At 35.7% G+C, this 25,000-nt stretch overlaps 1 protein-coding gene across 9 annotated transcripts in view; it reads left to right on the top strand.

The window, feature by feature from the left end:
* Window positions 1-25,000, top strand: part of CNTN5 (contactin 5) — a 618,627-nt gene that overhangs the window by 415,201 nt on the left and 178,426 nt on the right. For all 9 annotated transcript variants that reach the window (XM_039563708.1, XM_039563715.1, XM_010400613.4 and 6 more), the window contains one exon: window positions 16,772-16,867. In XM_039563708.1, coding sequence (XP_039419642.1) covers window positions 16,772-16,867 — 96 coding nt within the window. The remainder of the gene's footprint in view (window positions 1-16,771; window positions 16,868-25,000) is intronic.

Here is a 25,000-nt window from a genome sequence, read left to right on the forward strand (position 1 = left end):
GGTAGGGCTGTGAAGTGCAATATTTTCAGTTTATTCAAAAAGTAAGCAAAGACATGTATTTTCATTTTCTGTGAGACAGGCTCAGCACTTTGACACCAATTTGGATTACACAGAGAAAACTGGAATAAAAAACAGCACTTCCGTGTATTCAATTAAATATAGAAAATTCATTTAAGGATGCCTTGAGTCCTTCACTGTAGGAATAAAATAAAATAGAATGGTAATCACCTAGCTTCAGATTTTTTAACTTATTTTTAAAAGGGGAGTTACGGTTAGTTTAGGAATTTCAGCTACTGATATTTGTTTCGGGGAGAAAGTCAAAATAAAGTGTGAACGGAGTAAAGGATTTTTCCCTCAGTCCTGTGAGCTTATTGATATGACAGAGTATCTAAATGACAAGCTGTCTCTTCAGGTTCACAAAATTTGGCTGAATGTATAGTTAAGGGGTAGAAGACATAAAGTATCATCAAGAAATATCAGCTTTAGTTTTAAAATATTGAGTTTACATGTGCCCTGAAAAGAAATGAAAGACATATTTTTAAACTTATAAGATAGAAGAAAGAAACATTTACACAGTGGGACTTGTGTCATCTGGTTCTGTGGCACTGTGTCATTGGAAGGTCAAATTGCAATGAAAGCTCTGGTTCTGTTGGTTACAGTTCCTTATAGAGGGACAAAAGATGAAAGCATCTGTGTTGCTCCATCTGTGATCTGTTGCAAACATGGTGCTTACTAGTGGAGATATTGAAGGACATCCCATCTCAAGCAAAAAGCAGTCACATTCCTCCTGATTTTCCCCTTCTACCTTGATGCAGACAAATATTGATGTCTGTCACAAGGGAGAGCGTGTTCTTCCCTGCTTAGCACCTGACCATCTTTTCTACACATCATCTGAATGAAAACATGTGGATCTATGTCCTGCATGTGCCATCCTTCCCTTATGAAATAACAGATTCATGCCCCAGGCAAGATTTATGGGACTGAAGAACATACAGGAGAGGGTAAAAACATAGTATTTGTCTGCTGCAGTTGTTCTTTCAGAAGTTAATTACATAAGAATTGCAACGGAATTGCAAATGTCCCCTATTGCTCCCGTTTTTGTGATGTGACCAGTAAGAATAGGCATACCTTTTGGAAACATTACATATTGTAATATAAGTGTAGGCAAATTTCTTTGCTTTAAGATAGAGTACAGAGAAAATGGTAATTATTTAAGTCCACTGTAGTGAAATGGCTTTTCAAATTTGTGTTTGTCTGCTAAACACGAGATAATGTGTTTCACCAACAACAGATGCCCTGCTCTTCCTTCTTGAGGGAAATGTTCCACATTATGTTGTTCTGAGCTACACTTGAAAATTTGTCTCATATCGGAAGACATACTAAGCTTGATCTTCCCTGTCCAGCTAAGCAATTCAAGTCCATACATAGGCTAGAATTCATCTGTAGAACACTTACATTTGAAAGAGTCTTGTGAAAGCTTCTGGAATCCTATGCCATGTGAAAACATTCATATCGCACAAGCAAATGACAAGGAACCCAGTTTCAGGATCAGTCTGAATGACAGCTCCTGAAAGGTTGTTTGGCCCTATGCTTTCTGAATGACAAGTCATCATTCCACAGTAAATATGTGTGCCTACCACTTATGCACTGGAAGGGTACCAGAATTCTTCTCAGAATGCTTGCAAAAATTGCATGCATTTTCTTGTCATTGATATAATTGACTAGTGTATACTCTTTATGTGAAACAGCCTTGGGATATATTCTCAAATGCATGCATATATATATATCCTTTAACAAATCACATTTTGCTTTCTCTTATTTACACAAGAAGATAAAAAACAAGGACACAGTAAGGTCTGTGAACCTTCCCTGAGACTTTTTAACCTGAGATACATTAAGGTGGATGCTTAGGATGAGGGTAGCTGAGCAATAGACACTTGCCTTTAATCAAAATCTATTCAAACATTTAAATTGTCTTTTTAAAAATTATTTTTCATGAAAGATTACATAAGTTAATTAGTCTGGAAATTATATTTCACATTATGTAAGGAAAAGGCAGGACAGTAGCTATTTTATCAAAAAGCTACTGAGCAGTCTGCTGGAGGTAAACAGAATTTTTATTGCCTTCATCACCAATGTGTTGGACGGGCCTTCTCTACAGGCATTGTGCCATGAGCATCTATGCCAGCTCTACTGAAAGGCAGTTAGAGTTAGAGTTAGGTCTCTAAGACCTAACAAGACTGACCAGTCATTTTTTTGGCTGCAAAATGCTTCAGGAAATCACGAGTCTTCTGGAGAAATTTACTGCAGTAATATAAGACAAAAATGACACTTCAGAAAACTGTAAAGAGAATAAAACTGGAATTTCATTTATTTTCCCAGTAACCCCAGTGACCTGGAACACAACCATTTTGTTAACTAGAAAACAATGGATCCCAATAAAGGGGGGGATAAACAAAAGTAATGTCAAACTAATGAAAAAAAATTGGCATAAATGGGTGCAGTTTGTTGAAGGACTTAACACTATTTATGCTGTATTAAAAATAATATTTTTTAAGGTAAACTTTTTGAAAGCACTGATTTCTGTTCTCTGATGAGAGGTCACTGTATTACTTTAATTTCCATTATCATATTACCTTGTATCTATTTCTTTTGCCTTTTGCCTCTTGAATCTGCTATTTGGGTGGGGGGGCTTTATTATTTTTACAATAGCTATTTCCAAACTCCAGAACGTTTGTTCGTGCTGTCTCCTAGATGTTGTTATGGACCACATTGCGTCTCCAGCCTCAAGTGTTTAATTCAAATCATCATAAAAGCACTATTGACTTTCTACTGGCTTCTATTGACCAGCAACACATTTTCGCAACACCCCTTCATGACCCACTGAGGATTGCAGGACAGTTGGACAGTAATCAGTGTTTACAGCTTTGCTTGACAAATGTGTTAGGTATTTGTTGAACAGTTTGGGTATTCCTTATCATAATGATTACATCATAGTCCCATTCACCTATTATTTCAAAGGGATATAAGTGCAGACTAGGGAATCGAAATCACTTTTTTCTGAGAGAGCAGTATTGAGAGTGTATTCATAGGAGAAGAGATTTAAAACTGCGTAGCAAGACTTTGGGAACTAAAACAACAATGCAGTGGAACCTGGTGCATTAAATAATGAGATAATTAAGTGAAGTGATGAAACACAAATTACACCCTTTCACATACAATAGACTTAACATTATTTATTAATGACAGGTATGTATACTAAGCTGTTATTTGTGTAGTTTTGTTTTAGACACTAAAATACATGAGTGTATTTCAATTTTCTAGGGTATGCCAAAAAAACTACTGATTAGATTGGAATTCAACAGAGTATGAGTACGGAAAAATACTTTGAGAATTGAGGACTAGCTTGTTTCTTCCATCTCTTTCTCTTACATTAGAAATTAGTGTTATCAGAAAAAATATCAATCCTTCCACTTTTAATTAGAAAAATTTTAACCTTTGTACATACATCCCATCATATCTAATAAGTTCCTATTCAATTCTAACTTAAGAGAACTAAGCACTCAGCTTGGAAGGGTTTAAATAATGGTGTCATTTAAAAGGAAGGATTTAACAGGTTGAAATACTCAAGCTGCATTTGTGAGGATGAGGAACAGGTTTATATGATAAGCAATTATCTTTTCTGCTGTCTACTTAAAATCAATACCTACCCAAAGGCATTGCTTCTCTGACATTACAAGTGTTTCTAGAGAGGGAAAAAATAAAGGGGAAAAAAAACTTTATAAAGTCAAAGCAGTAAAGTAGATATATAACAAAGGCACTACCATTTCTTCCTTGTTATTTTGAAAGCCGTTTGTTTCCACTGTAACTAAAAGTAATAAACAGAAAATACTGGCTGGTTTTGTGCATGCTGGACAAAATCTCTGAGTCATCTGAAGATGGAAATTTATTGCAGCATTAAGGTAGTGCTAATTCTGTTATCCTCTTTTGTCCAGTAAGTGTCCTCCCAAGGTGCAGTAGATTAAGTTTTCTAAGTATCAATCAGGCTCAGCAAACTGAGCTGAAAGTTTTCTTCTATATGTACATTAATCACCAAACAGGTAGCCAGAAGATGGAGTCCCTCACATTGTAAAGTTCTTTTAGAAGTCAATGTAAAATCCTTTCATATACATAACATTTAGTTATTCTATACTGCAGAACAATATGAAACACATTAGGTGTATATCCGAGTTGTTTTAAATTTAGAGCTATCATCTTTGTCCTTCAGGAGCAGTACCTGACAATACAATTAGTGCCGCAATAAGAAAGATTATGAGGTTAAGGGCTGAACTTACCTTTATTTGGAAATTATTTCAAAACTACTGTGCTCATCTCTTAATCTCCTGTGTATCTTTAAAAAATGATTATTTCACTGCTTTACTGATAAGAGTAAGAAACCATTTACTTACAAAGGTCCAACACAGTTAAAAAAAATTCTTTTTGCCTTTTGTTGCTTTTCTTATATGTGTGAGAGGAATCCTTTACCATCTTCTACTTAGTTTTATCAGGGCACTGTAGGCAAAATAATTCTATTGAAAAAAACAATCTGAAGATCAAGGAAATAGTAAAGTGCCTCTAAATGCACTTTATTCATTCTCCTTTAATGTCAGACTGTCAACACCATAGGCAGCTGCAACTGATCTAATTGTTTAGATTTCCTACTTAATCTGTTGCACTACTAGGATGCAATTCATTTATGTCAAGTTGACATCTAAAATAGGTCAAATGAATCAGGCCTTTGAAATGTCTGTTTCTTTGCATTGCCTTGAAAGGAAGACAAGGATAACTGGCTCAGATGTAACTATGAGGCAACTGTGCTTTTGTGGTAAAGTGTTAGAAGGAAATAACTCGTTATAAGAAAAAAATTGAGCTCAAATAGTAGGGATAACAATTTAAGATTTCACTTCATTACATTCAAAATAATTTATGTAAAAATCAATTTTAAAAAAGTCTTTTTTAGCATTAACACCATATTGTTACCTTTAAGTATAATCACACATGAATCTCAATTGCTAGTCACCATTACTTAGTCACTATAACATTCATTTTAGATTTGCTTACATTTTATTCAAATTTGGTAGACCATAGATATTTGTGATACGACTATCTGAATCAGTAAGTCTAAATACTCTAACATTATATTTTTGCTTGCAGTGAGCTTAATTACAGTTAATTTTAATCTAAAATCTATGCTTGTATTGTTAATTGGAAACATATAATATCTAGTAGTAATTAACTTGGATAAAATTAATGTAAACTACGGCTGAGATTATTATTGTCAATAATTTGCAATTGCACTGATAAAAATCCCATTCATGTCCTCAGAGTGTGAAACGTACAGTGGGTTACAATGAATTAAACAAAATAGTTAATATTAATAAATATTAAACACTGATAGCATGGATGCAATTCTCCCCAGGTATTTAGGTACCATCTCCTTAAATGTCACTCCTTCAAAGGAGATTTCATCAATCATTACTAAAGAGATAACACTGCAATAATCTTGCATTTTCCTGTGCTATCCCACATATCACTGAAAAGCCTTCACATTTTTATTACTCTTTATTTTTTTTAAGAGTATGTCTTAGTTTGCTATTACTTTTTGTGTAAACAGTTTATGCATAAAATTTGTGTCAGAAATTATATTCCACTGTATGGAAACATTTATGCACATATTTAATCAGTTAAGTATACCAGCTGAGTCCAAGGGAAAAATTCCTAGGAGTGAACTCCAACAAACACATGAAGTTTATTTGTAGAATCAGTTAAACTCACTAGGAGACTGATTCAGAAGCTAGGATATTTTCTTTTAAGAAAAAGAAATTATGGAAAACTCTTTCTTTTCCTCACCTTTAACTCCATCAGATTTTTTTTTTTTAGGTTTAGACATTTATCACTGTAAGATGTCTTCTGTAATGCAAATTAATCTCATAACTTTTCTCTAAAGCCTTTTAGATTTATCAACCTCTTTTTACAAGTATGGCATCAGCAAAACATATCACACTTTTGTGACAGAGAAGTTTTCAAAGGATCTGATTTTCAGAAAGCAAAATCCCAGCACTTTTTGCTAAAAACAACTACAGTTCTCACTGAAGTTGGGGAAAACAAACTGCTTTTAAAACATATAATGTTAACTTACCTAGAAGCTGACAGGTATGAGTAAGATTTTACTCCTGAAATATTTCAGACACACATACACAAAATTTCACCTATTATTTTTTTGTTAGCAAAGCTCTTCTGCTGTATTAGGTCCTTTGTAAATTAATACCAACGTTCAGGAGCAATTCTTTCAGCACATCTGAGGTTACAGATCTGTTTGTTCTGAGCTATCCAGTGATCATCTGCCAACACTGCTGCAAAAACTGTTGATCTGTAACTACTTAATCCCTGGATTTTGTTTCCCTGATTTTCCTTTTGATATTCATTACTATCCAATTAATTCTTTACATAAGTTCATAATATTAAATCTGGAGATTCACCAGATTGACCTGTCTAGAGTGGAGTCAGAATTTGATATGTCATAGTCTTCATTTCACAGTCTCTAATTATTTGGTCTACTTCAGTATAAAATCCAGACAGTATTTTTTTAAACACATTGCCTCTTTTGTTTTCCTGAATTGAATTTTTGCTTCCTTTATACAGTGTATTCAGTACAGAGGCTTGGATTCTTTTCTTGCTGGTAAAAACATATTATGTATTAACTCTGTTCTACAAAAACACATCATCTATTTAAAATGGCTAGACCCTTTTAACAATTTCCCCCCATATCCTCTTTTATGTCTGACTCTCTCTGAATACCTGTTATATCTCCTTGATGGTACCTTCCTACTAGGCCACTAGTACAGGTCTGATTACTCTAACAGAAGTTTTCCTGTTCCATGGAGAATTAATGTATTCAGGGCTAAAAATCTTCTCCTGCCCGATTTTTTTTTTTTTAACCTCTCAGTGGTTAATTTTACCCACACTACTCGATACCTGTACCATGGAGACCAGTGCTTCCGTGTGGCAAAGCTTTGTCTAAACATAGGACTGTGACTATGGTCAATCGTAGCTTTAAGTCTTACAAATGCTGTGTAATTTATTAATGTAGGAGGAAGTATGGTTCCTTGGTAGGATGCACAGACCTTTCCTGTTTGCAAGGTCAGTTAGCTTCTCTGGAATATCTGTCCAGTGGTTTGGGGGGGTTTTAAAGGCCTGTATGTTACTATGGTTAGGAATGGCTACAGGGTTAGACAGCACGGTCTAGCATTTGATACTCTCTTGTACATTGTGTTGTCAGCAGCCTGTATTAGAAGTTGTCCTGCTATTCTTCCCCACTGCATTAGTAATACCACCAGATAATCCATAACTTCAAAACCAACAGCCTTCACAGCTTTGCTTGCATTTAGTTTCAGTATGAAAATCATTAAAAAAAGTTGCAGCTGGGACATACTTGGCAGCAACTTGCTTTGCCCTAGGAAGGTCAGTAAAAATTAGAAGCAATTATTAGATTGCTTAAAGAAATCAATCTGTATTGTGGAGCACCTAACCAACATAGTTCAGGAAACACATTTTACTTTTATTTCTATTGATCAGTGGGTGATAATATATAATTGTGACAAATGGCAAAGGAGTTTAAAAGATCAGATGAACTGCTGAGGGATTGCTGCCTGATGTATATTCCTAAAGCAAAGACTGTGATTAAATCTTTGTGCAACCTTGCTGCTACATGGCATTCTGCATAATACTACTGAGGAGAGGAGAGGAGAGGAGAGGAGAGGAGAGGAGAGGAAGGAGAGGAAGGAGAGGAGAGGAGAGGAGAGGAGAGGAGAGGAGAGGAGAGGAGAGGAGAGGAGAGGAGAGGAGAGGAGAGGAGAGGAGAAATGCTTCATACTGTGCAAGATCTCTGACACTAATATGTGCAGAATTAGAAAATAAGTGCATAGGGAAATAACATTAGAATACAAAGAGAGATGGGAGAAGTAAATGCCTTTTAGAAAGCATTTGAAACTGCTTTAACCAAGGCTTCATGAAATTATGAAACCTTCTAAGAAGGTTTAACTTTTCTGATAAAAAAAATGAGTCAATACTGTGTCATTCATTTGCAACGTGTTAGATCATTAAAGGAATGTTCAGACCACCTTCACAGGGCTATTAATTGATGTGTTCCAGATTACCAATTGAAAAGATCAAAGAACATAGATGGTAATTTATAGTTGCTCAGCTGACTACTGACAATTTATTTATTTTTGATGATTCTTACTTGTTCAATTACATGCTCATATCCTAAACTGTGATTTGCAGTGACTAATATCACCTTGATATTAAGCAGAATAACACGCTATAATACTTATAGCTTATCTGCCTTATCAAAATCATTACCTAGCATCATATGTAACAACAAGCTGCTACCTAGGCAACGCTCTATGTTTGTAAGGCCTTCATTTCCAGTTGAGCTATTCAGCTAAGACCAAGGTCTTCCAGATTTACTCCTTGGATGTGTCCAAACACTCAGTTATCTTGTCACAATTGACTTGTAGGTCATGCTGGGCACTGCAACTCTTAGAGAAGATGAAATAAATAATTTCTGGGAGATTATGACCTTCTTCTTTTCTTTATGACAGAGCAGAAGTGAAGTATGGAGGCATTTATACACATTAGTCTAGTCAAAAGTCAGCACAGCAAAATGACCTGTCTAGAGTGGAGTCAGAATTTGATATGTCATATCTCATGGAAATGGTGTCTACAAGCCTGTAGCTGTTAGTGAAACCTGAACAATTGTGCCATTACCCAAACCTTAGATCTGAAGAGTGGTTCTCAGATATTTGTCCTAGTTCACGAATATAATGACATTCTGAAACAAAAGTTCCACTTGTGCAAAATATGAAGGAGTCAGGAAAAAAAAAAGAATAACCACGGAAACATTATCAAACATCTTCGATGTTATCTTCATAACAGGGACCCTGGGAGATCAGGCTTTTCTTTTATTTCCTTCTTTGTATTGCTCCAGCAGATAGTCCCAAATGCAGACACTGTGGAAGCTGTAAGATTTTTAATTTAGATGAGCTTAGTGCCATCACTTCTGAACTTTTGAAAGCTTAGTTCCTTTGCCACCTTCCTCTCATGAGAAGAATTTAATTTCTTAACTCTTTTATACCTTTGCTTCCAATGAATTCCAGCTTTGAGAAGGTCAGATTTAGAACTTAAGAGATGTAAGAAAAAGAATATTTGAGACTAAACGTTTTCAATATATTTCTGAATATGTGGAAGTGAAGCCATTATGTTATTTTAGGACTAGAATCCATGAACTAAAAGTATTAAATACATATAACAAATGTTTTAGTATACTTTCTACTATGAGTTTGCTCAGTGAAATACAGAACAAGTTATCCTTAATGGCTTGTTCACCCAGAGGGTAAGAAAAGGGTTTTTTCTGTGTATTACTGTTACAGCCTCCTGTGAACCACACCACCTAAACCGGGATATTCCAATAAACTGTATGGAGATTAGTCACTGCCCATTTCATATCACATCATATGATAAGAAACTATACTGTGATAGTAATTCTGTGTTTAATCTCCCAAAATCCTAACTGGCTATGATCATTAGTCACTAATTAAAAGAAGGAAAAGTCACATCCAGCTGAAGAAACTCACAGCAAAATGAAAGGTTATTTGCAATATTTTCTTGAATGTTTGGAATTAATCTAATTTTTAAAAGTGACTAAAAGAGCAATCAACAAAAAGGAAGGAGGACTTATAAGTAGAAAGGAAAAAAAAATTAAGAAAGTAGGATTATCAGTATCATGTATACAGGACTTATACAGGTTATTATACCACTCAGTGCCAGGAAGTTCTGTGGGAAAGGTTGCAAACACAAATGTGTGCAGATGCAGATAACATTATGTAAAACAATGTGTTTACAAAAAAAATAATACATTGCATATATTACTCAAGTGAAAAAATCTATTTTCTCAGAAGTTCTGGAAGTAGGACAATTTATTGCCCCACTTTGGTCTTCAAATGTTGGCATCTGTAATTGAAAATCTTTCATTTGTTGCTTAAGATTGGTTGCTTATTTGTTTGGTTTTAGTTGTTGATTCTAAATGACAGAACGAAAAGGCGAAAAATGCTTAACTATAATATTTCCACTTGGTTCTGTGTTTTTCCTGGAAATTTTAGTATGCAGACATGAAAGACAGCTGAGAAGCACACTGAAATAATTCTTGTGAGAAGAGATGAAACCTGACAGACACAGAATGATTGTAACTAATTAATCATAACCATCAACAACTGTAACCACAAACATCCTTGTTATTGTGCAATTAACATGCCAAGTTGAATCATGTAGCAGCTCTATAGTTTTCAATATAATCTTGTTATTTTATTCTGTATGTAAATACTTCTTCTAATTCACTTTGGTCCAGTACTTCAGGATTTATGAATGCAGAAATCCTTCTGCATTTCAGGGAGATTTTGGTACCTAGGAATTCCCTTTCGTCTTCAAGGCTCTGGGGAGAATTAAGCTTTATTGATGATACTGATGGTATTAATTGATGTTATTGAAACTAGGTGTAAGACTAAAAAAAAGTCTTCAAAGCCCTGAATTTCCTTAACCTTGTTGGGGTACCCTTCCATGAAAGATTAAGTTATAGTATAAATTAGTAGTTAGACAAGATGAATGAGTGGAAGAAGTATATCGATTCATAATTTATATAAAATCTGTGTAGGATCAAAAGTAGTGAATATTTTAATTGAAATGTAGTATTCCCTTTTAAAAAGTATGGCATGATAAATAGTGAAATAGTCTATTTTTTGTCTTTTATAAAAAGTTTAAGTTTTCTAATTATTAGTAATGAGTAAATATAAATCATCTAATTTGGGAAGGAAATTAAAAAGAAAAAATAATTATACTAGATTTCATGCAAGACTCTATAAATTAATTTAGGAAATAATTATATATTTTAACAATTAAAGTAAAATAAAATAATAAGGATAACAACAATAATATTTATAATACTAACAATAGTAGTAGTAATCGTAATTAAAAAGGAGAAAACAGAAAGAGAGAGACGAACAGAACCCAGGAGGAGCAAGTGATGCACAATGCAGTTGTTCACCACCCACTGACTGATGCCCAGCCTGCCCCCAGCAGCGATCGGTGCCTCCCGGCCAACTCCCTCCAGTTTATACACTGAGCATGATGCTCTGTGGTGTGGAATATCCCTCTGGCCAGTTCAGGTCAGCTGTCCTGGCCATGCTCCCTCCCAGCTTCTTGTGCCCCTGCTGACTGGCAGATCACGAAGCACGGCAAAGTCCTTGACTTTGGATAATCACTGCTCAGCGACAACCAGCACATCAATGTTTTGTGAACATTATTCACATAAATCCAAAACACAGCACTGGACTGGCTACTAAGAAGAAAATTAACTCTGTTGCAGACAAAACCAGGACATTAGTTTAGGTAATTATTACTCTAATAAATTGTATTATGGTAGAATCTATTGGCCACATTTATGGATTCATGACTTCACTGTGATAGGAAATGTAGAAAGTACAAAAAAGTGTTCTCTACTAACAAGATAAAAGAGCTAAACATAGACAACTATGACGAAGAACAATAAACAGTAGATCAGGTATTTTTAAATTGTTATCATTTATGAAAAATATATAAAAAAGTATATCATTAAAGACAGAAAAAATGTTCCTTTATTTGACTATTTATCTGCATTTCATAATGAAAATTAGTTCAGGGCTAATGAATCAATAGTGTATACATTATATTTCAGATTCTGGAAGATGTTAATTCTAAATATAAGTAAAGCATCTTGTGTTTCCTTTCTCTGTTTTTTACATTTTCAAGGAGTCGTCTTTAAGCATTCTCCTGAGTTCCTTGTCACCTTTTGTTGGCACCCCCTGACAACATCTGTATATCAACCCCCTTTCCTTACAACTCCTCAATGACTCTGCAAGTGTACGGAGATAGAGGGTTGCTGTCATGCAGGCTTGAACTATACCATTGTTTCTCTATGGTCTCTCTTTTTCTGCTTTTGCATAGTAACTTCTTTGAGAACAAAAAAGTGACCTTTTTCACATCATGTCAGTCTGATGATCCATGAAGGATTAAAAACCTTTCTGGTAATAAATAATAACAGCAGCAATGATAATAAGCATGATACATTTTAAAGTGTTTGAATCTTGCCCTTAATTTGTCACCTAAAAGTCATATGGTAATGTGATTTTTGAAGGTTCAAGATGCATGCTTTTCCCATTATCAGTGGTGAGATTATGTTTCTGTCATAGTAGAAATCTTTTTTCCCCAAGTTTCCTTTCACACTTTTTCTAGTGAATGATTTCAGTATTCAAAGTTACTCTTAGGTCAAATGAGTGACTCTAATAATACAGCTCTGTCTACTTAATCTGGTATTACAAGAAAATAAGTGTATGGTATTACTAGAAAATAAATCTATGTCAATATAAAATAATCTATTAGTTTCCTTGGACATTTGGATATTCTGTGAGTATTGTATTTAATTCATCCAGTGTAAAAGTTCCCTATATAATCAGATGTGATATCTTTTCAATACCCACCTTTCATTCTTCTATAGCTTGTGTTTGTGGGCTATTAAACAGAACATTTATATTTTCCATTGTTTGGAGCATACAGTCAAACCATGTTTTTGATTTAGATTATAATGGGATTTTGAAAAACATGTTTTAATGGAATTCTTTCCCCTGTAAATCTTACCTTTTTTAAAGAGCTACAATTCCAGCTCAAGGTCTATTTCTTAGTCCTGTCTTTCAAATCCAAGGAGAGGAAAGCTACCCTCTCTTAGTGACAATGCAATAAATAAGTTTGTCCTTGGCCTGACAGAAGAATCTTACTTTGTGTAGAGCTATTTTTACCTTATTGGAAAGAATATTGCCTCCTTTATACCTGTCTTTAGGTATCTTCAGGATACATCTTCAAACATTTTAATACATATCATATTATGTCCATTTTAAACTCCATAATAAATTTGCATATAAAATAGTTCAAACTTACAGAACTGAGCTGGCAGAGGACATTGTTCTGCGCCAATCTAATTTCTACTTTAAAGCTAAATTGACTGGTTTAAAACACAGATAATGAAGTACAGAGCCTTCTACAGCTTCCGTGCTAGGTTGCCAAGCAGTAATTGCCTACACTAAAAACAAGATCTGTTTTTCATCTTTAATTTGGTCCTAATTTCATAGCAGTTATCCGTAGATTGTTGTTTGGGTCACAAAAACCTGCCCCTTCCCTACTGCCCCCATTAGCTGCAGCAAACTGATGAACATAGTGAATGAATGACCCCTCCTGCACATACTTAAAATGCAAACTGCAGTGAAGGTGAATTGGAAGGCCATTAAGTGAGAAAAACTGCTTCAACTTTTGCACTAGTCCTTCTGTCAATGGCAGAACATTTCCCCTTTTATTTAGATGTTTATTTTGTTGCTAGACCTGCAAAGCTTTTCAGTTGCTTCAACTGCCTTGAGATTTTTCTTATTTATTTCCCTTTACTCCTTTTGCTTTCTGCAGAAGTGTTTCCTTTTCTGTTGAGTCTTTTTTAAACTGATACTCTTGTGGTGGTGTCATTCTTCCACAATGCATGTCAATACATAGGCATGTGTGCTGAGAGAAGTCGATGCTTTAGCTCATTTCCAAAGAATTGGAATAGCCAGAGACAGCTGCACTCCCTGGCAGTTGCTTTGGATCAGATATCTAAATGGTTTTTCCAAGTTTATAACTTCTCTCAAAGATCAAATACTACACTGAGCTAATGTAAATACACTTGCAGTGTGAGTGGGACATCCAGAAAGCACTGCACCAAAGCCATTTGATTTAATGTCTGGCATCTTCAGGAGGTCTGGAATTTCCCTACTATTTTCCTTTCACAGCAGAGACCACTCCTGTGTCACAGGTTGTACACTAGTGACACTATATAAGATGTTTTAATTGAATAATTTCTTAGCAGTAAAGGAAAATTTGTTACTCCTGCCACATGCACTCCATCTAAATGTATTTGTATGTCTTGCATATATATTGTTAATAGTAAGGTGCATTAGACATGGTGGCTGGCACTTAAGTACATTTTTTCAAAGTGTTCAAGGCTGCTTCTTATGTTAAAGAGTATGGGAGTTATGCAGCTAAAGCCCAGGAACTGCTTTGAAAATAGCATAGTAGGTGTTATCATCTTTGCCACTAGCACTGAGGTAAGAGTAAATTAATCTTTCAGGGCAAAAGATAAACACCTATGGAGCACAAGAAGGAATTTTCTTATCAATCACCTGTATACATCATAACAAGATGAAGGACAGACTCATTCTGTGTGGGGCATTCAGACATGCCACACATGTTACAGGTTTATACTGCAGCAAGAACACTGAACCAATGTCCAGTGCCGCTGCATGAGAGGTTACAGTTTCCACCTCTAAAGCTGGATTCTGTCCACCCTTTCTTTTATTAGCTACGTCTTTAGAATTTTAAAGTGAAATGAAAGGGGTTTGTATAAATTATCAGTAGCTGTCTTTTTTTTCAGTGTGGATAGAGATGAAATGGCTGAGATTTACAAGAAATTAATTAAATTTTCCTTTAATTTGATTTATCCATAGGGGGGTTATTACTCTAATGTGGGGGAACTGCAAACATGATCCTTCACCTTTCCTTCCTTTTAAGCTTTTCGACATTTATTTGTTTAAAAGCTAAATGCCTTCTTTTGTACCTGCTAATCCTTTTTCCACTGTATGCTAACAAGAAATACAGTTCAGAACTAACAGATAGCCAAAAAGAGCTGAAACTCAAAGCTCTTTGATACCTTCCTCCTTTGGTTTGAAAATAATTGTTTTGAACAAACAGAAACTTGAGTCATACATAGTACTTTTATTTTAAAATAAGAAAGAATATCTTTGTTTTACATTTAGTGAAAAAAAAATATATTTGTCCATCACATTGTGCATTCAAAGCAGGAAATGGAAAAAACAGTATCTGAAGGTTGCTATAACTAATTGGAAAATGGCATTTAATCACCTGAGGACTTAACTAAGAAATGTTCCCATTACAAGATGTTCTCCCATCCAAAAAACTTTTCATGCAGGGATATACCATCCTGCTATTTTCTGGACAATTAAATAATAATTACTTTTCTGCAGAATATACTGTAAAGTAACATGCATTAGGAGACACTTTTAAGAGAAATAACACCAGAATATATTATAATCCATGGTATGCTTATTTAAAATGAAATATAATTTTAAACTTTTTAATTATTTATTGACTAGCAAAATTTTTCATATTTTTTAATGTAACCCTATTTTCAAAAAATTCTACTGGACCCCACATGCCCTTTCTCTATTCAAACATGGTACCTATTGTTGAAACCAGGGCACTTACTTATTTTGGCCAAAGACAGCACAAATTTGGTTACATTTAAATTTTAGACTTCTGTCTGTGCCCAAAACATATTTTAGAAATGTGGGAAAAAAATCAATTGTTTTTGAAAATCATTGAACTTCAGTTTTATAGTCTACTAGATCTGAAGCAAGACACAGAATTTCAGCATCTGACAGAGAAGTTCCAACTGAGTGTAGTTAAGATAGGAATAATTCTGCTCCACCTGTTCAAACTGTTTGGTGGTGTCTGGCTCATCTCAGCACCTTGGGCTGTATGCAGAAATTAGGAGGTATGGCTACAGGTCATCGAATGTCAATGAGAGAAGCTCCCAGTGGCCCAATCTATTCCTAATTCTGATCCTCATTTAGTGCTTGCTGAAGCTTCTGTGTCCTTTTCAAAGAGGTCTTGTTGCTGCTCTCTTCACCTTGATCCACATCACATAGAAATGTCTCTAGAAAACTCCGGAGAGAACAGAAGATTTAAACACCATCACTGTCTCTGAGGCATGGGTGAGGACACCAGTCTGATGGCAGAACTGAACTCTCGTGTCTCTTTGCTACATATACACATGCTAGGGTGTAACTATCCACCCCAAATATGAATCCACATTCAGTGTTCTGTGTGGTAAATGGAGTAATAGGACCTTCTTGTTGAGAGGCTTTAAATAATCACAATGAACTGTTCAGAGCAGTGCCCTACAACTGCATTCAAAAATTTTTGTTCCAATAGTGAAATGTTTCTTATTGCCTTGATGGAGGGAAACTTTTGGTTGGAAAATATATTTCCCCACAACTGGTTTGGGCTTATAGCACCAGAGAAATCAGAAGCAAAGTATTTAAAAGAGTAAATGTGCTATAGAGTAGATTTGGGTTTAGAACCAATGTGTTGATTTTCCTTTCTGTCATCACAATATCCTGTGTGCGTTACCCAGGTGGTGTCTGCAACACCCTCAGTCTGGATGTTAGCCAAGGTGGTCCCTCCAGTTGTATTTTTTCTTTTTCACTGTGTATGAATCCTTTCTACTGAGGGAGAAAATCAAGCAGGGTATAGTAAAAAGAAATAAAAGCACTATTGAATGTATTTGTAAATGGCATATTTATATATATTGTCTGCTGCTTTTTCATTGATGCTGTATGCAAGTGCACTGAAAAAGTAATAAAGTGCTGATGCAACATGGAATTTTTGTAATGGAAATAGATCTATTTTTCAGGCCCTCCTATTATAGATTAAGGTATGAAAAAAGGAACAGTCAGCTTTACAAGAGGAAATAAAATATAAGTTAAAGTAGCCACAAAATTTAAAATCTTTGGTATGTAACTAAAATGCTTTGTTCTTTTGATAGATCTTGGGAATTTTAGTGGTCGGACAAGAAGTGCTGTCTCTGTACGTGAAGGTCAAGGAGTTGTTCTGATGTGCTCCCCTCCACTTCATTCTCCAGGTACAGTGGGCTGCAGCCTGTATTCATACTGCTCCTTTACAGTTTCCTCATTATTGGATGCCCAGTATTTCAGATACAATATGCATTTGATTGTGGAACTTCAAAGATGAGATATCCACCATTCTTCTTACAGTTTTTGGAGTACCAAAGGACTAATTTAAGCTCATGTATTGCAAATGCCAGTGAATAGCAGCAGAGTGTCTGTTACAAGATGGTCTAATTCCTGGTATAGATCTTGAATGTAACAATAGTCTCCATGCCACCAACAGTGAATATGCTGCCTTGAGGTCATAGAAGATTTCTTTTAGAGTTTAGAAGCCTTCAGAAATTTCTCCAAATTCCAATGTCATGATACTTCTGTTGAATACAAACTTTCTTTTGTTTTCAGTAGTAGAGACATGATTTGGTTGCTTTCTTTTGTTGTATAACTTAATTTAGTAAAACTGCACCACTGCTGAAAGTCAGAATTACCATAAAATCTATGAAATGCCTGTGGATTCCCACATGAAAGCATAGGTATTCCAGAGAGGTTACTTTTTTGCTTTTCAAATTGACACTCCTGCAAAGTCTGCAGATAGCTATGTACCTCTTTATATTTGCATGTCATGTAACACCTGGAGACATGATGCTAGACAGAATATCTTGTTTTTCAGTAGATGCAGTACTGCCTATCCTTTTCTTCTCTGGGAAATGAGGTCTGTACTGAGGGGATTTTTCTACTCCAAATTTTAGGCCTGAAGAAAAGTCACATTGCAGATGGAAAATCTGCAGAAAATAAAGTCTTCTCTGAGTTTCTGTTAGAGAAATGTGTTCAGTTTCTATTTATACTGCAAGGATTGTTAATACTGTATTACAGTTATCAATGCTATCTCTCTGCTTTTCTCTCTTCTGAGCAGATTCTCTTGTTGTGGTTGCCTCTACAATCTCTTTCTGAGTTTGACTGTAGTCTATATGGTGAAATTGAATACATGATGTTAAGGCTTGATAGCGATAAGTAAACTGAGAGGAAATAGATGTAGGCAGAAACAGTGAGTGATGGTTTCAGCAGTGCAGCTGCATTTGATTCCCCTAAACAAACTGAGAGTGACAGGATAGACAGACGTCAATATTGAGGGAAATTGTCATACACCTTTTAACAGCTGCCATTCCACAAAATACACCTTTATATATCATCAAAATATTTAGAATTCTTTTCCTGAAATTATGCTTCTGAATTTTATTTAGTCAGATTTTAATACAATGTTCTACTGTAACACAGACATTGCCTTTGATGGTGAAAAACTAGTATCTTTCATTTTCAGCACCAGGCCATCAAAACCCCTGCTGTGCAAACTATGGTGCTCAAAACCAACATTCAGTTGTTTTATTTATATTGTTTGAGTATCAGTAGATGATGCCAGCAGGAAAATTACTTCCAGAAAAATATTTTTATCCTCTGCTGGCATAATTTTTTCACCATAGCTAAGCCAGGAAAGGTTCTGCAGTGTGGTGGAGTAATCAATGAAAGTTGAAAAATTGCACTGATAGCAGATGTATACACAAGCTCATATCAATGGGAAGGGGACTTGGCCTCCCTTCCTTTTGTTCATTACATAACGCAGTTCTTCATCCAAAGGGTTGTCAAGCACTGCAACAGGCTGCTCAGGGAAGTGGTGGAGTCACCATCCCTGGAGGTATTTAAAAGGTGTGTAGATGTGGCTCTTAAGGACATGGAACTAGTGCTGGTTTAATGCTTGGACTTAATGACCTTAGAGGTCTTTTCCAACCTAAATGACTCTATGATTCTCTCACATGCAGTTTGCTTCCAGGTCCTTACTTGCAAAGTACTGGGGGCCAGTAGCTTCTTCTGGGACTGCAGTGGGACTGCAAGTGATATTAATACAATGGTTGGAGTCTCCCTGTAAAGGGGAGAGCTACCTCCACAGGCCTGGTGATGTTTCAAAAATAAATCATTCCACAAAACTCTGGCAATAAGGCAAAAGACACTAATGAAAGTTGACTGCCATATCAGAAGTCACTTGTAAAAAATAATTCTGGAAAAAAGCTGAAATTTCAGAGGGAAGTGTGTGAATTCAATTCTGAAATTAAGCAAAAAATATGAAACTTCCAGGTAAAAAGGTCTTTTGTCAAGCAGAGGTACTTCAAGGATTTCTGTGCAGGAACGCCTAAAATTTTTTTTTAAGCATTCAGTTTCTGGGTACTCCATTTTAGTTTCTGTGTCTGATTTGCAAAGATGGTATTATCTCCTAAATAGCCCTAAGAAATTTTGAACATTAAAATCACCCAGGAGATAAACTTTCAAATGGATACTAAGATATTATAGTGGGTATATCTAAGCTAAAGACTATTCAGAGCAGGTTTGCAATGTGTGAACATCTCAAGTTAACAAGACCATGAGTTATGGGAGTGTTTTTGATGATAGAGAATTTTTGTGGATGAACACTGCAAGCTTTGCTATATTGATTTATTCACATTGATCAGCACCTTTAGAAATAATTTTCACTTGCTTATCACAGGAGATAAATCCATGATACAATATCAAGCCTAATAATTCTCCACAACCTCGTAAGCAATTCGTCCTTCAACAGAATCCCATTCCTTAATCTCTGAAGTCAATAACTGCATATGAACATGCCCAAGAACTTCAGATTGAGCCCTTTTAGACAATAGCATTATCAGTGTGGGAAAAGAAAGATGACTTAGGGAAAGAACACTGTATTAGGAGAGATATAGTTTTATTAACGTTTTCAAATGGAAGATAAAATAAATATTTTTGATTAAATAGTACCTACATTCCATTCTTACAGAATACAATTTTAGAAAAAAATGAAAGTCTTTACAAGGCCCCACTGACTGAGAAAAATACTACACTAATTTCTTTTGACAAGATTTTAATCAGAAGGGTGGTTTCATATGCATATATGATTTCTGTTTATTTACACTGTGACATACTATCAAGAGGTAATGCATTAAACATACAAACACACACAAACTTGTGATATATATAGTTTGTTCATATAAACTTTTATTAGATTGTTGTCCAAATATTTTACAGGGAAAATAAGGGGGAATGTGGGGTGGTAAGCACACTTGAAATAGATTCTGACTATTGCAGTGCAGATTCAGATGAGAGAATCATCTCTTGAGTTTAATAAATAAGTTTTTTAAGTTACTGTCATCTTTGCTGAGAAATAGCAAGGCAACAAACTGAGGTAGTTTATTTGGAGACATTATCCACTCCTTCAAAATGGTGAAGGAAAATATATTCAATGAAAAGATTTTTCTGACGATTCTTTACGTCAAACAGCCACCAACAGATTCTTGACTCCTGCTTTTCCTGGACCATTGCTCATAAAAAACGCTGCCTCTAGCTTCCTTGGGAATCCTGTATCATTTTGATGTGCCTACTCCAGAAGCTTTCCCACTTTCACTGCTTTTGTTGCTAATCCTTAACTTGCCCCTTGTGAAATATATTAAATGTGGGTAACTTGATCATTCATAAACACAACACTTCTTTTTTTTTTCTTCCATAAACACAGTATTTGATTATTCCCGATTATTTCTTTTCTCCAAGAGGGGTTTCCTAGGCAGTTAACTCTTAGGCGTCCTTGCTAAGCAAGAGTTACATTAATTACCAACTGTTTAAATAACAAGCTTTGTTTGATATTTCCAATTTAAAATGCCTCTACTCTTTTCTTTCCATAAACAGGATTATGGTTTTTCATTGTGGTATTCTAAAGGATGTAAATATAGGGTTTTATTCAGTCATTTAATCATCTTAATTACAAGGTTTACCATAGCAAGATTAAAAATGAATGGAAGTTTTCATCCAGATTTACATGTTTCCCTCAGAATTAATACTTTCAGCTGAGCTTTTTAAGGCTTTTATTCAAGGCTTTCAGTATGAGCTTAATGGAGAATGACGATTCCCATTGTTAGAATGAGCAGAGCTCTGATGCACACAGGGGAAGGCAGATGTGTGCTCCATCCTGCCTCAGAGGGATGCTGCTGTCTGGAGGGAGCACTGCCACATAATCTGTCTGCAGCATACAACATCTCTACAGATGTTAACTTTTTTATATCTCTTTCTAAAGGGCAAGGCTGATCTTACAAAGTTTGGAAACTGTACTGTAAGCTGCATCTTTTTTACCTCCCCTTTACTGTTATAAAACTGTACTTTGCTTGAGAAATATTTCATCAAAGATGACCAATACCAGTGCCATGGGTTCACAGTCCTTCCCATCCATGTCTTGGAATATATCCATGGCTTGGATGTCTGCGCAGTGTGTTGCTAAACAGGCAAGCTTCTAAAATAAAATTCCTCCTACCATGGGCCAGAAATTTTTGTCCTATTCTTCTATTACCTACACAGTTGTCTTAGTCCTCATATTAATTTGAGAAACTCACATGAAATAAAGTTTCTTTAAGTTGTTCTCAGCTCCTATTTGTGGTACTTTGCACATACACAGAAATCCACATTGGAAGTAAACACAAACCTATTCTTACTGTTCACGGTCTGCAAAAAGAATCTGAAAGCTGCATTTGAAGTAAAACTGCAACTTTGGACTGCAGCTTCATTACTAGTGGGAAACCAAGTCCAACTGAAGTGCAATATCTCTCTGGTTAGAACTCCTCTGGTTAGAACATTGCACAAATTATACATAGAAATAACAAGACAGGCTCTAAATTACCTCATTCAGATACAGAAGCGTTAGTAGACTTCTCCAGGCAAATTAGCTATGATAACAAGATTGTTATATTTGGGCTGGACTGTTCTCAGTATGCTCATTATCTTGTTTACAGGCAATTGGTTCAGATATCTGCACGCAGGACATAGCAAATTTTGTTCTGAAGGGGTCCATGCACCCTCTGGCTCTCTGTTTACTCAGTGGATTTTGAGAATGCAGTTCACAGATGTCTGTCTCTATGTAGATGAAGGTCACAAGGTTATCTTAAGGTTGTGGATGAAGTCCCAGGATCCAGACACCCAACACTGGCATTTCAGTGCACAACATCAGAGAATTTCTGTTCTTTATACAGATCTAGCCTTTACCAGTTTCTTCAAAATCACAGGAAGCCTTCAAGATCTTAGATTTCTGATGCTCCAGCTCTCTCTAGGCATGAATGGATGCTACTTCATCATGTTAACCTGTCAGTATAGGTGAGATTTTTTCCTGACCATGATTTATACTGTATTAAAAATTATTATGTAATAAACAATAAAGTAACATCCAGGTTCTTCTTTATTATATGGGGATTTTTTAAAATCTGACTTTGCAAATAAACTTTAGCATAGAAAGATTTTTTTTTTTTTTCCAGGAGAGGCCAATATGTTGGTGGAAGTGATATTTCTCCTTTTACCTTGAGATCAAGGAGGACTTTTTTGCTGGTACTTATCAAAACACTGGTCACTCACATTTTACCAAAACAGCTGGACAGGTCATGCCTCCACCCATGGCTCTCCCATAAGCTAAACAGAACTTATTAATCAGTCAGTACCTTCAGTTAGCTTGTAGAAGTCAATATGTATGAAGCTGGTCATGGCAAGCAGAACATTCACGTTCGCTGGAAACAATTATCATCTCCTCCTAACTGCTAGGCTTGCTGAGAAGGTAGAACTGTCCAATACTCCAATATGCTTCCTCTTCTAGTAGCAAAAGTGAGATTGAGATGTTTTGGGATTGGGGGTTTTTGTTGTTGTTGTTGTTATTAGTTTTTTCCCTTAAAACTTCTATTCCTATTGTAATGGAAGCCAAATCCTAGTATCCTAGACTTCACCAACACTTGACTTGTACTGGGGGGATCTATCTGGAGACTACAGAAAACTCAACTCTGTTTTGCTTTTCTCATAATTCCATGTCATAGCTTGTTCTTCACTCATTTTAATTCCTAGTAGGAGCATGATGCTGGGTATCAGAAACAGGCCACCTAAGTAACAGTAGTAGAAACTAATTTCTTACTGCACAGGACAGACAGGCAGGTGAATTTAATAAACCCTTAAAATGTCACATATAAAAGACAAGATGACAATTTTCTTATCTCTTCTTTGTATGTTATAACTTATACATTATCTACACACAAAATGTTTTAAAACCTCTTTTTGAGAGCCACCTGTACCAAATGAATGAGTTAGACATCATAAGTTGAAGGGCTCCTGCATTTGCCTATTAGACTTTATTATACCCTTGTGATGATTTGTCTTCTATGGGTAATTTGAATAAACTTTAAATTTTGCTTTTCAATAATGGGAGAAGAAAAAGCCTTAGAAGACCAGTTCAGAGTCCCTTAAACTTTATATTCCTGTCCTAATTCTGGGTTAATTTCATAGGGTCATCTTATCTCTTCAGACATCACATCTTTGCCTGGAATAATCACAAAGATGTTTCACTCTTGCATTCCCTACCTTGTCACTTTTACTAGACTGCTTTTGAAACTTTCCTGTCTAGTAATGCTAATTCCCATGGGTGTTATCATTAAAGAGAATGTCATGGTCCCTGACATTGCTCAACATAGAAATCTGTGTTCTTTATTTGTGCAACTGATTGATGACTATGCTTGTAATTTTCACTATGCAATGAAGAAACACAATTAGCTTTTTTTCTTCTATGGTCTTTTCATTACTCAATACATGACCAGTAATTTTGCTGCTGACTCCCCTGAAGCACTTTTTAATGTTTCCTTCCTCAATCTTGTTGAAGGCTTTCATCTGAGGATATGAAATTTAAGAGTTTGGGAATTATAGAATTTTCTGTAGGGTACCATTTTAACAAACTATATTTGCCAGAGAGGAGTTACTCCCAGTCTGTTGGCAATGTGTTGTTATTAGATTTTAATTGCATTTTAATTATCTGCATGTGCCTCAAATTCTAGACAATGTCTGTACAGTAGGTGTATGGGTAAATAAGTCTAGATTTTCACTCTTTTTTTGTTTGGTTTTGGTGGGTTTGTTGTGTGGCTGTTGGAGTTTTGGTGGGTTTTTCTGGGTTTTGAATTTTTTTTGTTTGGCTGGTTTGTTGGATTTTTTTTGTAATTTGAAAAGTAATAAATGAACAAAAAATGCATTACTTGTCCAGCTGTAGTAAATTCTCCCAAGGAACTTTTAATTCAGCATTTAAAAAAAAACAAACAAAAAACCCACAAAATTTTCCAAATATTATCACTGTTGAAAAAAATCTTCCCCACCCTCTCAAAAATACTAGCAGTTCTTTCAAATAATACACTAACTACACTAGAAACTGCAAGTTAAATGTCCCTAGACCCACTGGATCACTTGTTAGAGCTGTTTGTCCCCTCAGGGACTACGAAAATGTAGTGAGAAGAAGATGGTTGACCTTGCCCAATTAAGGCAGCTCACAACAGTGGATGAAGGGGGCAGACCTGACAGGCTCTGCTTAAGGGATGTGTGCTGTAGTTTCACAGTCACACTATTGTCTACAAACATTACCCCAGCTGACAGTTCAGGAGAAACAAAGTGAAAGGAGATACCAAGAAAAGAAGGAGGAAGCATGGGAGATTAATTAGTTTTAAAAATGCATGGAGTGAATTGGCCCTCAGGCTCATGCACTATTGCCTCTCAGGCACCAGCTGCACATGACTATTTGTCTACAGCTTGACAAAAAGACAATGATGAAAAGTTTCTGTAGTGGGAAAGCTCCTCTTCCCTTGAGACAGGTTACTAGCCTGTTACTGATATGTCCCAACAAATTAAGCATAACTATCAGGAACCTCTTAGTCTAGGGATTAAACCAGACAGCATTGTCCTGCCAGGTTTAACAGAAATGGATGCTCCTTGTGTCACATCCACTTTTCCACAGCTGGTTCTGTAAAGGTACCAATTAAAGTGTTGCAAAAGTGCTTTCTGTGGCAATGGTTACACAGCTTCTAAAACAGCTGCAGCCCACAGTTCATGGATTTAAGACTGATGTACCACACAGCAGTTACCATCTCAGAGGTGCAGGGCTCTCCCAAAACTGACCCGCTCATAAGTAACCTTCCCATCAGAATCCATTCACTGCGTAGATCTGATGTTTGACTAAGCTCATGCCTGGAAAAATGCCACTTCATAAACATGTCACTTAGCTAAATGTCAGAAAGCCCATTTTGTTTAAGATAGAAAATTCCTAATTAATCCTA

The sequence above is a fragment of the Corvus cornix genome, chromosome 1, assembly GCF_000738735.6.
Source record: "Corvus cornix cornix isolate S_Up_H32 chromosome 1, ASM73873v5, whole genome shotgun sequence".
NCBI classification, from domain to species: Eukaryota; Metazoa; Chordata; class Aves; order Passeriformes; family Corvidae; genus Corvus; species Corvus cornix.